Here is an 18,069-nt window from a genome sequence, read left to right as displayed (position 1 = left end):
TATGCCATAACAATTGAATGCTATTAAGTATTTTTCTATAATATTATATTAATAATTACTTAGTATTATACTGCATGGAAGTACCAAAAAAATTTTAATCAGCATCTTATTTTAAGACTTTCACACTGTTTTAAATTGTTTTCTATAACTTTTTTCCTTAATGAGAGGAAGAATTCATACTTTTTACAGTCTTCATTATTTTCACAAATTTATAATATCCAATGATTACTTAAAGAGTTTTGCAAATATCGGTAGAGCCATCATGATCACCATCATCATCATTGCCATCATCATCATCATCATCTCCTTACCCTGAGGCACCAAATGTAGACATAAAAACATTCAAAGAACCATGAAATATGCCTATGAAAAACATCTATAAAATGGCTATTTCAATTTATACACATATTATAACTACAGATGTGTTGATGTACATTATGAGCGATGCATCTCCATACATAACACAGCGTCTCTGCACACAGCTACAGGTGTGCATAGATATAGATATATGAGAGTTCAGATGGCAGTTTACTTCAAGAGGGCAAGTTCCATTCAGCTTCCTAGGTTTCACATCCCAGCTCTACAATTTTCTACATGGGTAACTTGGAGCAAGTTACTTAATTTCCATGTGTTTCCATCTTTTCATAAGGTTGCTGAGAGGATTAAATTAGATTTCACGTGTACACATTTAGCACTGTGTCTGATAAGGCACCAAAAAATGGTAACTATAAATACATCCTTCCTATAAAAGTTCCAAGGGACTTTAGGTAATTCAGAGCGTGAAAGCAGATCATGAAATGAAAGGGGCGCCATACTTGAAACCCAATAAAAGTGGAATATAATTTTATTTTTTCCACTTAATGACTATTTACTTTGGGGGAGTCAATGAACATATTTGGGCATTTTTGAGTTTAAAGTAAACTAGATGGGGAGGTGGATCCAGTAACTTCTTGAAGGCTTTCCACCTTATAGACCTATATTTTATTTGACTTGTGCTGGTAGTCATAACTCTGGAAGGCTAGCACTGAAGTACTGGAATGCGTGATAGTGATGAGCTAAAGTGGGATCTCATGATATGATTCGTCAATAAAGCTTGAAATTTAAAGATAAGCACCTAGGGAATGGATTATAACAGGAGACACAAGGTTGTTTATTATTTTTAAGACCGACTTTTGCTGTAACACTTTATGGAACATCTTATCGCCTATTAATAGCATGCTTAATTGTATCACAATAATTTCTTTAAAATGCAGTCTACCATCCAGACGGCCAACCGACACATGAAAAAATGCTCAATGTCACTCATCATTAGGGGAATACAAATCCAAACCACCATGAAATACCACCTCACACCTGTCAGAATGGCTAACATTAACAACTCAGGCAACAACAGATGTTGGCCAGGATGCAGAAAAAGAGGGTCTCTATTGCAATGCTGGTGAGAACAAACTGGTGCAGCCACTCTGGAAGACAGTATGGAGGTTCCTCAAAAAATTAAAAATAGAACTACCCTATGACCCAGCAATTGCTCTCCTAGGTATTTATCCAAGGGATACACACGCTGTTTCAAAGGGGCACATGCACCCCAATGTTTATAGTAGCACTATCCACAATAGCCTAATGTGGAAAGAACCCAAATGTCAATCAATCGATGAATGAATAAAGAAGATGTGGTATATATATACAATGGAGTATTACTCGGCAACCAAAAAGAATGAAATCTTGCCATTTGCAACTATGTGGTTGGAGCTAGACGGTAAGTCAATCAGAGAAAGACAAATATATGACTTCACTCATATGAGGACTTTAAGATACAAAACAGATGAACATAAGGGAAGGGAAACAAAAATAATATAAAAACAGGGAGGGGGACAAAACATAAGAGACTCTTAAATATGGAGAACAAACAGAGGGTTGCTGGAGGGGTTGAGGGAAGAAGGATGGACTAAATGGGTAAGGGGCATTAAGGAATCTACTCCTGAAATCATTGTTGCACTATATGCTAACTAACTTGGATGTAAATTTAAAAAATAAATTAAATAAAGAAAAAGAAAAAAATAAAATATTCAGGCACTGGAATAATAAAAACAAACAAACAAAAAATGCAGCCAACCTTTCTTTGAGTGAGGGCTGTTAGGAAAGGAATCGTGCTAAGGATTTGTGACATTCAAAAACTACTTCTGATCAACAATTCCAGGTGTCTGTGTACACATCCGCAGGCAAATGGAGTAAAAAACATTATGCCTTGGAAGCATCATTAAAGCTCCTTGATTTTTATGACCATTACTTTGGTATCAACTATCCACTCCCCAAACTGGGTAGGTTCAAATTCCATGTCATTGTCTTTACTTTTGCTTATAGACCTTGCTTTGATTTCTTTCTGTATATATGATTTAAATGAGTTACTGAAGGGGTTCGGTTAGCCCAGGAAGCAATAATTTGTACCTCAAAGATGGTTCTTGACTGTAGAAAATAAAGTATTTATGAGAGGTTCAACTAGTGTGAATCATTTTTTATTCTTTTAACAGGTTCCTGTTAAAATAGCTGCATTGGGGGTGTCTGAGGGGCTCACTCGGTTAGGCATCCAACTTAGGCTCAAGTCATGATCTCACTGTTCATAGTTTGAGCCCCACATCAGGGTCTGTGGTGACAGCTCAGAGCCTGGAGCCTGCTTTGGATTCTGTGTCTCCCTCTCTCTCTGGCCCTCTCCCACTTGTGCTCTCTCTCAAAAATAAATAAACATTAAAAAAAATTAAAATAGCTGCATTGCATATTAGATTTAACTGGATGAATTTTCCAGGGGCACCTAGGTGGCTCAGCTGGTTAAGCAGACTACCTTGGTTTTGTCTCAGGTCATGATCTCATGGTTCTTTGGTGAGATGGAGCCCCATGACGGGCACTGTGCTGACAGCGCGGTGCCTGCTTGGGATTTCTCTCTCCCTCTCTCACTGCCCCTCCCAGCTTACTCTCTCTCTTTCTCAAAAATACATACATAAATAAATAAGTAAACAAACAAATAAATAAACATAAAAAATAATAACTGGATGAATTTTTCAGAGCACACAACTTTTTTCTGTACCATATTTGTATAACACCAGTAACCTTTTTAAACATTTTTTATTATGTTTATTTATTTTGAGAGAGAGAGAGAGAGAGAGAGAGAGCACAAGTGGGAGAGGGGCAGAGAGAAAGAGAGACAGAATCCAAAGCAGGCTCCAGACTCTGAGCTACCAGCACAGAGCCTGATGTGGAGCTCGAACTCCTGAGTATGAGATCATGACCTGAGCCGAAGTCGGATGCTCAACCGACTGAGCCACTCAGGCGTCCCCACCAGTAACCTTCTTCAGAGTTGCCAAAGATTTATGTAAACTGCTGAAAATTGTCTCTCCAGCTGTTTATAGTGCATTTGAGTTTGGAAGATAAGAATGTGACACAGGTTAAAAAAAAAAAAAAACACTTGGAGGAAATAGATAATTTGAATGTGCTAGTAGTAGATCTTTATATAGGAAGATACACATAGTCTATCTTGGATTAATTTTCTATCTTAAAAAATAGAAGTTATGATTTTAATAATGTTGCAGAACATACCAAACCATGACTTAAGTTTTATAACATATGTAGATCAGTTTTTAGAATTTCTGACAGTGACAAAACTTTTTCTTTTTCCCTTGGGGACATTAAAGCATACTCCTTACCATGTCTTTGCTCCCTTTTACTCCAAACTCTGTGCAGTTTTTTCTTTTTTTTTTTTTTTTTAAGTTTATTTATTTTTGAGAGAGAGGAAGACAGACAGAGCATGAGTGGGGGAGGGGCAGAGAGAGAGAGGGAGACACAGAATCCAAAGCAGGCTCCAGGCTCTGAGTTGTCAGCACAGAGCCTGATGCGGGGCTTGAACTCAAGAACTGTGAGATCATGACCTGAGCCGAAGTCAGATGCTTAACTGACTGAGCCACCCAGGTGCCCCTGTGCAGTTTTTTTCTTAGAGGAGGTAAAAGGGACCATAAAAAGCCACCTCCAAGAGTTTATTCCTCTAGTTCCTGAGTCTCACTGCATTATTACAGTGCAGGTGCTATATACAGATACACTAAATTTACCTGTAATCTATTACTGTCCTTATATCAAAAGTCAAGGAAAGATCTGATAACAACCATCAACAATCTTACACTGTTCTTGAAAAATGTAGCCTTGAAAATTATATGAAATGCATTTAAAAAATAACTGAAAAGAAGCATGTAGTTTAGGAAAAATCAAACTAGATATAAGTATCTCTAATGACTATGGGAAGTAATCCAATGTAAAATCATCAGTGCAATTTACAAAAGGAATTATTCCACATTTGAAGTGCTAATGAATACTAATCTTTACTGGTGCTGATTTGTTTTTGATTGTCTTAGAAATATTTGTTTCCATCCACTAGTATTAACCTGTATTAATTCCAGACAATATAATTACAAGCCAAGTGATTTGGTTTATTTCAAACTTTAAAAAAAGTACCTTTCTTTTTAATCAAACAGTACTTTTTCTGACCTACATGAAATTGATGCCAAATGATATACATGTACACATACACAGATACAATATAAATTAATATACATTGTACCTGAGTTGCTTAAAGATGATTAAATTTGACTTTATTTCCTCAAGACTTTGTTAAGAAGTACAGGAATCATCAGGATACCTGGGTGGCTCAGTGGGTTAAGTGTTCAACTCTTGATTTTGGCTCAGATCATGATCTCGCAATTCGTTAGTTCAAGCTCTACACTTCTGTCTCTCCCTCGCTCTCTGCCCCTTCCCCGCTGGCACGCGTGCTCTCTCTCTCTTAAAATAAATAAAAAATAAACTTAAAAAAAAAGTAGAAGAAATATCAATGTTGAAAAGGAAATTGAGGTCAGAAATAATTGATATCCACAGCTTTTTTCCTCTACTGCCTTGGAAAGACATTTGCTCTTAATAGAGGCTATATGTTCTTGAAATACTAATTAAAATACTGACCATAGAGATTGCTTTTAAAACACATTTTCCTGAAATTACAATCCTATATCTCTTTTATAGAAATGAGTTCATTATATGTCTTGATGAATCTCAAACATATTGGAAATTATTTGATACCTTTCAAAGTTTTTGACTAGTCTTAATATAAAATACAATATGAATGTTTTTAAATAAATCATTTTCGGGGCGCTTGGGTGGCTCAGTCTGTTGAGCCGCCGACTTCGGCTCAGGTCACGATCTCGCTGTCTGTGAGTTCGAGCCCCGCGTCAGGCTCTGGGCTGATGGCTCAGAGCCTGGAGCCTGCTTCCGATTCTGTGTCTCCCTCTCTCTCTGCCCCTCCCCCGTTCATGCTCTGTCTCTCTCTGTCTCAAAAATAAATAAACGTTAAAAAAAAAAATTTAAATAAATCATTTTCTTAGCAGTAATGCACCCAAGGTATTTTCAGAATTTAGCACATGTCAATAGGTTACTTCAGCTACAACCAAAACCATATTGATAGAATTAATGCTGCTTAATAATGGGTACTGATTATTTTCAGTGCAACTACAAGATACCATGTCAATGTTACGATGGTCTTAAAGTTTTCAGAAAGTCTGCTTATACATGAAAGGATCACAATGTATTTGAGGAGGAAGCAAATTCCATTTCTGGTGCAGAAGCCATAATGATCAAATATGGTTGTTCTTATTTCTTAGATCTAGTTGCCATTCCTGACTTTGAATCTGGAGCCATGGAAAATTGGGGCCTCATCACATATCAAAAAACATCACTGCTCTTTGATCCCAAGACCTCTTCTGCTTCTGATAGACTGTGGGTCACCAAAGTCATAGCCCATGAACTAGCACACCAGGTACCTGCCACTCATGACTTTCTTTTACTATCAGGCCAAAAAAAGCATTGTTTCAGACACCAGCTGTCATCCTGAAACAACATAAAATTATATCATTTTACCTTTAGAGGGAACCTTGAAGACTCTCAAACCAAACATATATGTCAAGTAGCAGAGTTCTCAATCTCTAGACTGTGAGACTCACAAAGGAGTGTTGTCACAAGAGAAGTGGCCACTGTGTCCTCTAAAACTCTTCATGACAAAGACTTCAAATATCTTTTACTAAAGAAGGTAGGGACTAAGCCGATATATGGGGCACAGAATTAGAAACTCTACAAATAGAAATTTCTATTAAAAATATTTCTCCTTAGTACCATGGCAGTCCAATCTAGGGCAAAATCAAACCCCCTCAGTTTGAACATGTCATTGTATGGCCACAAAGAAGTACTTCACATCCAAGTACTCATAGGGTGCTGACCCTAGACACTACCCTAGACATTACTTAACTCTCTAAATTTCAGTGTCTTCATCTATAAAATTAAATTAATAGTAGTTCCTGCTTCTTGGAACTGTTGTTAAGAATTACAGGTAAGTGTCTGTACCTGCCATATAGCAGACCATCAGTCAGTGTTAGTTATTAATGATGACAACAGTGATCTCTGCTACTGCTACAATTTCTTGCAGGCTAAGCTTTCCAAGGCCCATCTATCAACACTGTATGAGATACAAATATGAAACTATAAAACTAGCTATATAGATATCAGAGACTATTTCTACTCTATTCATTTCTGAAAGTCCCTAGTAGCACAGTGAATTATTAAGGGCCCCCAAATTCTCTCTCACCAAGTAGACAAATATCATTTTATCATAGAAGCTAGTAATATCTTGTTAATTTTTAACTTTATCCTTTATCATTATTATAATGATAAGTTGGATTTTATTTAAACAGTAAACTAAAAATCCAATTACATAGGAGCCGTGCTCAGCATTATACTTTAAGAACATATGTGCGGCTTATTCTGGTTTAGAATTTCCCCACTGGCCCATCTTAGGGGTTTTGATCAGTAATCACTGGTAGCTCTAAAGCACTTGACTGAATCTGGGGATTTCTAATTTTTCTACTGAATTTTCATAGAAGAGTGGTTGGAGAACTCTATCTCTGAGGCTCCCCTAGGCCTTCCTTTAATAACTTCTGTTTCATGGAGACACAGATTCTAGGGCTGAAGCACCAGACAGCATTGGAATTTTTGTCTTGACTATTTTGTATCCCAGTTGATCTCCATATGATCATTTACTCTGACAAAGACTCCCAATGCCAACTGAGTGAGTCAGGGGTCCATAGCATGGCATATAAAGCCCCCAAGATGAAGCCCTTCTCCACCTTTCCAGCCTCATCTCTTGTCAATACCCTAAGTGTTAGCCATCCCAGACTACCTGCCGTTTCCTAAACATGGTAGGTTGTGTTGATCCTTTATGCTTTTTCTTCTGCTACTTGATCTGCCTAGAGTACACATTACTTGCAACATACCTGAAGACCCCTTGCAAGACTCAGGAAATGAGTCATTTCCTAACTAACTTACACACTCTTCCAGCAGAACTGAGTTTTAACTCCTGGAATCTTCTCTATCCCTTGTACAGACACTGATCATAGCGCCATAATGCTTGATTGCATTTATCTGTCTAACCATTGACCTCCATCATTTGTATTGAGGCAGAAGATATATTATATACATCTTTATATTTCTAACATATGGCATGTTGCCAAATAATGTAGTAGGTTCTCTAAAGATATTTATTGAATGAGTGAATGAATAAACCACTCTTATTAACTGGTAAAGTTACCATAATCAGCTCAACTTGTATTTCTCTTACTCATCAATTCTCAAATTAAGAAAACACCTCCCATCCATTCTCACAGATGACTTCAGGAAGATCAGTGCCCACTTGTAAAATGATCTGAGAGTTATTAGAAAAGAAATAGAACTTAAACAGTTTCTAGAAGCTACATTCTGTTCTATAATTTTAAGAAGGCTCTTCTGAATCTTGGAATCCTTTTGTTTAATTTCCTATCCTTCTGGAGATTGCAATTCTAAAACAGATAAACTACATGGACAGTATTGTGCATATAGGCTAAATAAAATATAAAAGTACATGAAAAAGTAGTAACACTTAAAACTGGTGTTACAGATCAAATATAGGTCAAGGGTAAATTTCTATTTAGATTTCTTTATGGCATCCTTTTAATTTTATTTATATATATTTAAAATCTCAGAACTTTATTCACTTTAGTGTCCAAGTTAATCCCTGGAGGGAAGTCAGAGCAAAAGTTAACAACTAAATGTCCTCATCAGTAGTACTGTGTAACAATCTGAGAGTCCTAAACAAAATCTTATGATTCTTAAGTACCTGCTACTTAATGTAATGAGGTGACTTTGCCAAAGATATTTTGGCTTATATTTCCCCAAAGCCCATAAATCAAGGATGAGGTGAGATTGTAATAAGTGTGTAAGAAATAAAAACTACCCCACAAAATGTTTTATTTTCTTCCTTAATATTAAATCTAATAGCCAGGAAATGTTGGGAGGATAAAATGGAAGCTGGAGAGTTGGTGGCAATAAGGACACAAAAGAAAGAAAAGTGAAGCAAGAAGCAAAAATGTGGTGGTGAGAAGAGAAGGCACAGAAATCAGTACAAGGAAGCTGTACAGAGTGAAAAGAGTAACAGAGAGGAAAGACCTTAACTACTGAAAGAAGTAAGTTACCACCCATTGCATTTTTTGCTACAGTTAGTAATATTTATATTTGTTTAATTTCTAATAACATTGAGTCTTTGCCTCCTAGTGGTTTGGCAACCTGGTTACAATGAAATGATGGAATGATATTTGGTTCAATGAAGGTTTTGCAACATACATGGAACTCATCTCACTTAATGCTACATATCCAAAGCTATAATTTGTAAGTTTACAATTTTGTATGTCATACCTTACATACAGTTCAGCCCATAACATAAATCCCTCACCCAAAAATCTATGGACAGAAAACTGAAATAGCACAAATATACAGCTGAGTATGTGGGGTAAGAGGAAAGAATATCACTGTCCATATCCAATGATATAGGACAAGAGAGTGCCCATGGCTACAGAGCCTGTGCAGAGTTCTTGGCATATAACCTGAAAATTAAGCATAATTTGGGCACACTCCTCCAGAATTTTCAAAAGGCCTATTCACTTCCCCAAAATTTAGGAAAAGATTGTTTTCAGACATGTCTTTTTCCTTAGGCATAAGAAGTCTAAACACTACATATCAAGTTGGTTTGTGATGGTTAATTAGCTCTTTGGGATAGGCATTTGGCCCAGTATAGTATAGACAGATATGGATTCAGAGTATCTTCTTATCTGCTATGTTTTGAATCCTTGGTGAAATCCCAAATATTCATATATTCTCACTTGTAAAACACACGTAATGCATCTACTTTGCAGGGTGTTGAAAGGATCACAAATGATGAATGTAAGGTCCTGACATATAGCAAGTGTTTCACTAAATAGGAACCATTTTATTTTTGTATCCAAAGGTTTGGTACATGGTAAACGTTCAAATAATGTCTGAAGGAGTGTTATATTTACACTTTTATGAAGTAGAGAACCGGTAAAAGGGGGATATGTAAGGGGAAAGAAACTTAAAATCAATCGTAAGGAATATTGATTGAATACTTCTAAGAATATCGTACTAAGCCTATTGTGTTTTCTGTTGCTTTGAAAGTTTCAAATTGAAAGTGACAAAATTTTCTTCCCTATTTAGGATGATGCTTTTTTGGATGTTTGTTTTGGAGTGATTGAACAAGATTCATGAAATTCATCCTTTCCTATCTCCAATCAGGCAGAAACTCCTATTTAAATACAGGAAATGTTTAATGCAGTTTCCTATGAGAAGGTAGTAATTGCTGTGGGCAAGTGGAAGCTCTGCTTTTAGGAGAAATATAATGAGAGTCGTGAAACCAGCAGTTGAAGTTACTGCTTCCAGGTTACTGCCACTAGTTACACTTTTCTTTTATTTGATGTTCATTTTTCAGACATTACACATGTTCCATAAAATTTAAGCTTTCTTTAAAAATACATCATACTACTTTTTTTCTTTATCTTCTTGTTTTGTTTTCCTCCCTTCCTCCCTCCCTCCCTCCCTCCCTCCCTTCTTTCCTTCCTTCCTTCTTTCCTTCCTTTCCTTCCTTTCTTTCTTTTCTTTCTTTCTTTCTTTCAGGGAGCTTGTATTTCAAATATTCTCAAGGATCTCCTGAGTAAGGAGAAATTCCAGGAAGGAATTATTCACTACTTAAAGAAGTTCAGTTATGGAAATGCCAAAAATGATGATTTGTGGAGCAGTTTGTCAAATGTAAGTCATATACTGAGTAACAGCAGACTGTTGTTAAGCCTAAAATGTAACAGGCTAATTATGAACGTTTATAAATAGTTACATTGTCAGTCAACCAATATTTATTCCACTTTCCACATTGTCTAGGTCAATAGAAAGCAGCACCTTCCTTGTTCCTCTGGCACCACACTAAACTAGGGTGTCACACTGGGTTAGTCACAGTAGTTGATATTTGGCCTCCTTCTCTGTGGTTCCCTTCTATGAAAATTCTTTAATGACTTTGTAATTCCATTTTTTATTATTTATTTTGAGAGAGAGAGAGAGAGAGAGAGAATGAGTCAGGGAGGGGCAGAGAGAAAGGGAGAGAGAGAATCCGCGCTGTCAGTGCAGATCCTGACTCAGGGATTGATCTCACAACTGTGAGATCATGACCTGAACCGAAGCTAAGAGTTGAATGCTCAACTGACTGAGTCACCCAGGCACCTCTGACTTTTTAATTCCTACCATAAATACCTAATCTTCTCTGCCCAAGTTTTTAGGTTGAACTCTGCTTGCTCAACTTTATTGTCCAGTATGCATTCTCCATTGAGCGAGACACATTTTCTCCCTCATAAGAAGAAATCCTGCTTAATCCCTATGTTATCATGTCTTCGTTTCTAGTGCCCTTGCTACCTGAACTGCACTTTCTTCTTTCCAAGAATTCAAATACCATCCGTCTTTTGAGTTCTAGCTGAGATTTTACCTCCTCCTTATAGACTACTCCAGCCCTCATTGCTTTGCCTTTCTCCTAAATACCTAGAAGTACGTTTATGAATCCGTTCCATAAAGTGACATTCTCTTTTATTAGTTTATAATGGCTTAAATATAACAATGATAATAATAATAATAATTGCTTAAGAGCAAGAATTGTATCTATTTTTTAATGCCATGCATTAGTGATTAATAAAAAGTTGATCATTGATTCAAGAAATCTTGGTGTCTGTCATTGAGATTCATGTAGTATAATAGGCAAGACAAAAAATAAAACATGCAGTCAACTCAGATGATTCTAATAATTATTAAAGTATTCTTAAATGTTCAACTGTAAGTAAAATAATCTTTAATAGAAGTATTGTACTGGCAGAGCTCATGGATACAGGTCGAAAAACTCTAAGCCATTGTAGACAGAAGAGGTCCTCTCTTCCTTATAAACACTTATGTCCTGGGGACAGTAATATACTGTTAAATATTTGCATAGCACTTAACAGTTTAAAGAGATATTTCAAATACATAATCTCACTTAATATTTTTTATGCCCTTATAAAGTCTGGACCCTCATGGTCCAATGATTTATGTGTGTGGTCAAAGGAACAAAGTCAAGTCATTAAACATTTTTTCAAAGTAGCTCAAAGCTTTTACTCACATTTCTTGAAAATTATAAAAGGGACCAAAATACACAGTCCTTACTAGTACCTGTAACAATGCTCTTTATCCATTTGCACCACCTCCTGCTGATAATCTAGATGCTCTCTCCACAGTTCCTCCTAAACTTCTCAACCAGCCACACATTGCTTTTCTCTCCCATCTTTTTCCTCCTTCCTTTCCTTTGCAATGTGTGTGTGTGTGTGTGTGTGTGTGTGTGTGTGTGTGTGTGTAGACATAAACCTTGTCTTTTTTCAACAACAAACAATCTCTCTTTGGTGTGCATAAGGGTGTAGGAGGGTAAGAGGGAGATTAAAGGAGAAATTTGGCCAACAATTTCAGGATTCTTTTAGGCCAACTGTGAATATTTCTATGTTAATTTTTGTCATATCATGCTTATCAGCCATCTCAAGAAGGTAAGGTAGGCTTTCTTATCCCATTTTTACAGGTTGGAAAAGTAATACTAAGGGAGAAATTGGTGCCAGGTCACATATACACCAAGCAATGATGGAGTCAGTATTTAACATCTGTCTTCCCACTCTAAGTCCAGTATTCATCCTCTCAATTACAACACAGCTCCTTCCCAGTTATCAGGAACGTCTCACTTTTAACCTTCCCCTAAATGTCCTCAGTTCTAGTTGACCACTTTCTCATGCCAAATGAAACTGTGGTATGAAACTGAAAAATTCCTGAAAATATCTTACTTAGCTTTGTGTCACATAACATCAATTCTAATACATGTCATAGCAACTTGGGAGTTAGAGGCATCCTTTGTTGTTATTTTTCATAAAATTGTTTAATGGCATTTGATAGCCTCACTGTGTGTGTGTGTGTGTGTGTGTGTGTGTGTATGATTTTTCCATTTATAGTTCCTTTTAAGCACTAACTCCTGGTTATTTAAAGGTTGATTGACAAGTTGTTGATTTCCTTGGGTCTCATTTTAATTTGGAATTCAAAATTAATATGCATTCTCTATATGCTACTGTGGTAGTCATTGGGAATGCTCAGGTAAACAAAGGCATCCCCCCTCCTCAGTCAAGGAATTTGTGATATGATAGGAGAAGGTTAATACTAGACTCAGTTGCCAAAATGCTAAATAGGAGCATGAGTAGCATGCACAATAAAAGAATTAAGTAGGACCTCCCGAGGGGGAAAAGAAGAAATGAAAGAAAAATTCAACAAACTGATTCCTTCCTAAAAGTTATTCTATTACATTGTACTTCTTTTTTAGTTAAAATTTTTGTTTTAGTATTTATTTACTTTTGAGAGAGAAAGAGACAGAGAGTGGGCAGAGGAGGGGCAGAGAGAGAAAGAGAGACACAGAATCTGAAGCAGGCTCCAGGCTCCAAGCTGTCAGCACAGAGCCCGACGGGGGGCTCAAACTCAACTCACCGACTGTGAGATCATGACCTGAGCTGAAGTTGGATGCTCAACTGACTGAGCCTCCCAGGCACTCCTACAGTGTACTTCTTTAGAAAACTTAAAATACATAGATATATTTAAAGCTTATGTATATGTATACATAAGTTTACATATAACTTTATGTATACATAAACATAAAGTTTTATATATATTTCATTGGCCTAGATAGACATGGTAAGGAACATAGCAATTCATGAAAATTTTTTAAAAAAGCATCTTCACAGTGACCATAGGAAATCTGCAAGAATTACTCTTTTTGTTTTATGTATGTAAGTAACTTTTGTTACTTGGGACTATCAGTACCCACATGACCATGCTCTTTCATTCTTGTTTTATAGAGTTGTTTAGGTAATTTTACATCTGGTGGATTTTGTTATTCTGGTTCCAAGATGACAAGCTGCACAGTGAGTATATAGAAGCTTACAGAGAAGAGACCTGCATCACGTGACCCGAAGTGAGTGTGTAGAGTAGCCCAACTGTCCCTTTAAATAACTGGAAAGGAAGAGAGACTCCACAATTTTCCTTGAAACAAAGCTGACTGAAAAAATAATGTTCAGGCCATTTAGGGGGATGATGCTATTACTACTCTATTTTTGTTGTTATAATTCAGCTTTCCCACAACCCCACTGCTAGCTAAAAATATCTCAGCTCAGAATTCCTCTGCGTGGTTAGTGCCACATTGGCATCCTCTAGGCTCAGAAAAATGCCAAACCAAATATGTTAGGTTTGGAAATATAGTCAGCGGTTTTCTTGAGGCTCTTTTTGTTTACTTCTGGGAAGTTATTGGAACACTGTAGTAGAGCAGAAAGAAAAGTAACCATGAAAAAAAAGGAGAACTCTTTTTTAAATGAGTCATGGTAATCCCATAAATTGTAGTTTTTAAAGGAGGATTCAGCATAATCCAGGGATCAGAAATCCTTATGAGAAGCTAGGAAACTGGAGGTTTTGTTCTCCATTCAATAGATATCTATTTTTGTAGTATTGTTCTTTTGGAATATTTAAAGCTCCCCTAAAGATAGACATTTCTTTCCTAAACATCCCCATTGTACCGTTATTAAAATGGAGAGGTGGTTTTTTTTTTCTGTTATTGTTTTTTTTTTCAGGGTGGGAGGTTGAAATGGAGCAGGAGAGAGGCTCCAGTCTCAAGTTCCTGTGGGACTTTGCTACCAGATGTCAACCTTCTCCCACATATCTATCTCCTTCAGTTCACTTGCAGAGAGCAGGCCTGGGGTAGGCAGCCCTGATCCAGTTCCCTCCGTGAGACTGCAGCCTGAGGTCTCCCCTCCTCCTCCATAAGCCTTGTTTCTGGCAGCCAAGGAAATCTGCATTTCTGATCTCTTTGGTTTCTCTCCTCCATTACCAAAGTCACTTGTCATTTCAGCTTGCCTTTCTGGGGGAAGATGTGGAGGTCAAGGAGATGATGACTACGTGGACTCTGCAGAGAGGAATTCCCCTCATTGTGATTGGACAAAAAGGACGTTCACTCAGGCTCCAATAGGTAGGTTTTCTGAGCAGGGTTTTCAAAGATGACCCAGAATGGAGGGCCCTACAGGAAAGGTGTCTGCTTTTCTTCTAGTGGTCTAGTTCACCTCCTCTCAGTTTGCTCCTTGTTTCATTAGCTTTCTTTCAGTTTCTGTGGCAACTTTGTGGATGCTATTTCTACCCCAGAATCAGAGGCCTGGACTAACCTTGATAACAGATTTAAAGAGCTTGGGGTGTGACCCAGTCTGTGTTGTTGTGCAGCTGTGTTCCTAGTAATTCTGCAGCAGCCACTCAGTTCTGATGCAGAGGGTGGTCAGTTATATTTGTTATAATATGTCTTACTCTTTCAGTACTAGATTTCTGGGGCCTAATCATTTGGTGACTAGCCCAAACCTAGGAAGTGTGAGGACAGCTATACATCTCCTCAGAAGAGAAAATATCTTCCCTATGCAATGAATTAGATTCCTGTGAATCTTGTGAATTAAACCTCCTGTGGCCTTTTGTTTTTTGGTAATTGACTATAAACAGGATGTCTTAAAACATGATGTTCTCAGTAATAATGAAAGTAAATTCAATTAACCATACTATCATCTTGCTCACCAGACAATCTTGAGAAACCTTGGTAAAGGCTTTACTAAAATCAAGAAATACAACACTGGCCACATTTCTCTGATCTATTAGTTCTATCCTTAAGATGAATGAGGTTAATTTTAAATGAAATAATATAAGTGGCTCTGTACTGGCTCTTACGATTGTTCTTCTTTCTAAGGATGTATTTGTCTAATAACAATTCTAGAATTTTTCTCAGAATCAGAAGCAAATTCAAGGTGTTTAACACACAGAATATAATGTTTTTCCTTTTGTTTTGTCTGTTGCCTGTTTCCAATCCAACAGCAACTTTTATGTCACTTCTCTATGTATACATCATTTCATTTTTCTGTATGTCCTTCTGAAGTCTGAACCTCAGAGAGCTTAAACAATTTCTAGCTTGACAACATAGCCTGCGAAATTTAATGTTTGATTCATTATTGGGAAAGCAGGATTCACACTCCTGTAACTTATCAAAATGTCACAAGAGACTTCAATAATGCGGATGGCCCAGAATAACAAATATCTACAACAATGATCTGTATTTTTCCTCCATTTGAGGCAGTATTCAGATTACTCTTATAAAATTATTACCCTTCAATTCATGCCTATCCAAACTCATGAAATGCTACTCTCCTCTTTTTCACTCCCAGATAGTTTTATCTGAAAAAACTCCCTTTCCTTCTGGAGCCAAGATCAATCCAGATCATTCTATTAAGGCTTGGCAATATCTGTGTGTCTACTTTTACTTTTTTGTGTAAATTTTTTTATTGCTTTGTTAATTATTGGTACTTTGTGGGTTAGTAGGTAGATTATCCCTTCTGATCCTTTACTAGATAAAGTCTGTGTATGTCATTTGTTTCATTGTTTTATATTTTTCTGAAGATTAATAGGCACGTCTTCAATTATTCTTCTTGTTTTATACCTGTCAATATTTCCAAGCACAAGATTTTACATGTGCAAGAATACTATAGCTAACTAATATGGCCTGATGTCATAGAGGAAATGAATTTTAAAACCTGCTAGAGAGCCAGAAAAAAAATAGCTGATTTCTGTTATTTGCCATAGTGTCACCATTGAAAAGTAACTGAGGCTTTTTCTTCTAATCCATTCTGTTTTTCTGTCCTTCGGACCTGGCTAATCAGCAGATCCTAGATTGTGGCATTGCTGACCACGAACAGTCACTTGGCAGTGGAGGAGTTGGGTGTGGGTAGCTCTGTTGAACAAAAGGATATGGAAATCATACAAAGTCAGATCTTTATCTCTTAGGCTTTTCCTGAAGCTTTTCTTCAGTTATTTGAATTAATAACAGGCTGCCAGAGTTTTTGGAAATGTGAAGGAAGATTGGATTTTTTTTCTCTTCCTTAGAAGTAAGCAGTCAACAGAACTTATGATATGAGATTTGGATAGCAAATAGCACAAGTAAATGTGACAGAGCTCAACTAGGTGTATATTGCTGCACCTTTATAATCATATGGAAGAATTTTTACATACCCAAGGATCCACAGGTCTTAGCCTATAAAATGTATAAGGCCACTGATAGTGTGAAAGATGGGCCATTAGGTGACTTTTACAGCCAATCTGAGTCTGACAATGTGAAAATTAAAATGGCCATTCATTTAGTCTGTAGCAGTCTTTATTTTCTAGGTATCTTTGGCATATTCCATTGACCTACTCCACAATTCCTCTAATGCAATTCATGGACACATTCTAAAATCAAGGACAGGTAATGAACTAATTAGCCAAATAGGTGTTTCCGTTCTGAAATTAAACATGTTCTCAGCTATTTGGAGGAAAGATACTGTAAGTAAATCTAATAATAAAAGATATATGTTTGGAGAAATTTTCATTTATCCATATAAGTTGCTAAAAGAACTCTTTAGCTAGAAAGTTTGAATTTTCTATTCAGTGGGAATTCTTCTTATACTTTTAGCATTTAGAGATAAGTTTGTATTTATATCAAGAAATAATGGCTTTCTCTCTTATATCTCTTAGTAGCTACTAATTAAGCTCTTATGCCACAACACAAAAATATGTATGAAAACAAAGCATGCACTTTAGAACAAATTGGCCCTGGATTCAAATCCTCACTCCATCACTTATTAGATGTGTGACCTTCAAAAAATTTCTTTACTTGTTCTGAGCTTCAATTTTCTCATCTCATTTTGAACGAGGACCAGGTCCCACAAAACTATTGAGAGAATATGATAATGTTATTTCACATGTAGTATAATGTCTGTCATATTAAAAATACATAATAAAAAATTTTTAAGTTTATTTATTTTGAGAAAGAGAGAGTGTACATGCTCATGCAAGTTGGGGAGGGTAGAGAGAGTGAGAAAGAATCCCAAGCAGGCTCTGCACTGTCAACACAGACCCTGATGTGGGGCTTGAACCCACTAACCGCAAGATCGTGACCTGAGCTGAAATCAAGAGTTAGGTGCTCAACTAACTGGGCCATGCTGGTGCCCCATAACATAATTTTAATTTCTCTTTTGAACACCTTACTGAAATGTGAGAGGGTTCCATCATTATGTCATGTTCAACCTGGAATCCTTATTTCACCCAAAATAAGGACTGGACAAATGGATCACCTACTTACATATACATATTTCAATGACCAATAACTAAACTCTGAGACAAGGCCACAAATAAATCAAGTCAAATTCCAATCACGTTTATCATATAGTTAACTGGGCCTCTTAGACCTGCATAGACTGCTTTTGAGAACAAATTTAGCAGTCCTTTTCCTATGAATGAACTTATTTATTAATTTAATAAGACTATAATCCACACACACACAAAACCATCCAGTAGACTATGAAAATGAACATCACCATGACTTTTCCAAAACTTTGTCTTCCCACTGATTAATTAGTAATAGCATGAGAGCTAACAATTTTGGAGATGTTCCTGGTACGTATGTTGTTAATAAAATGGCTAATGCCAATTTCCTCCTTCTAGATACTCTGGATTTATCTGAAACTACAC

General features: G+C 36.7%; 1 protein-coding gene across 1 annotated transcript in view; it reads left to right on the top strand.

The window, feature by feature from the left end:
- The window catches only part of ERAP2 (endoplasmic reticulum aminopeptidase 2), a 40,731-nt gene that overhangs the window by 11,141 nt on the left and 11,521 nt on the right, over nt 1–18,069 (top strand). The window contains 10 exon segments of the mRNA XM_060634096.2: nt 2,198–2,318; nt 5,688–5,842; nt 8,662–8,775; nt 9,619–9,750; nt 10,075–10,206; nt 13,347–13,412; nt 14,390–14,565; nt 16,726–16,757; nt 16,760–16,804; nt 18,043–18,069. Coding sequence (XP_060490079.2) covers nt 2,198–2,318; nt 5,688–5,842; nt 8,662–8,775; nt 9,619–9,750; nt 10,075–10,206; nt 13,347–13,412; nt 14,390–14,565; nt 16,726–16,757; nt 16,760–16,804; nt 18,043–18,069 — 1,000 coding nt within the window.

This window comes from Panthera onca, chromosome A1 (assembly GCF_046562875.1).
Source record: "Panthera onca isolate mPanOnc1 chromosome A1, mPanOnc1 haplotype 2, whole genome shotgun sequence".
Lineage (NCBI taxonomy): Eukaryota > Metazoa > Chordata > Mammalia > Carnivora > Felidae > Panthera > Panthera onca.
Note: the sequence above shows the minus strand (reverse complement) of the source record. Positions and strands in the feature narration are given on the sequence as shown.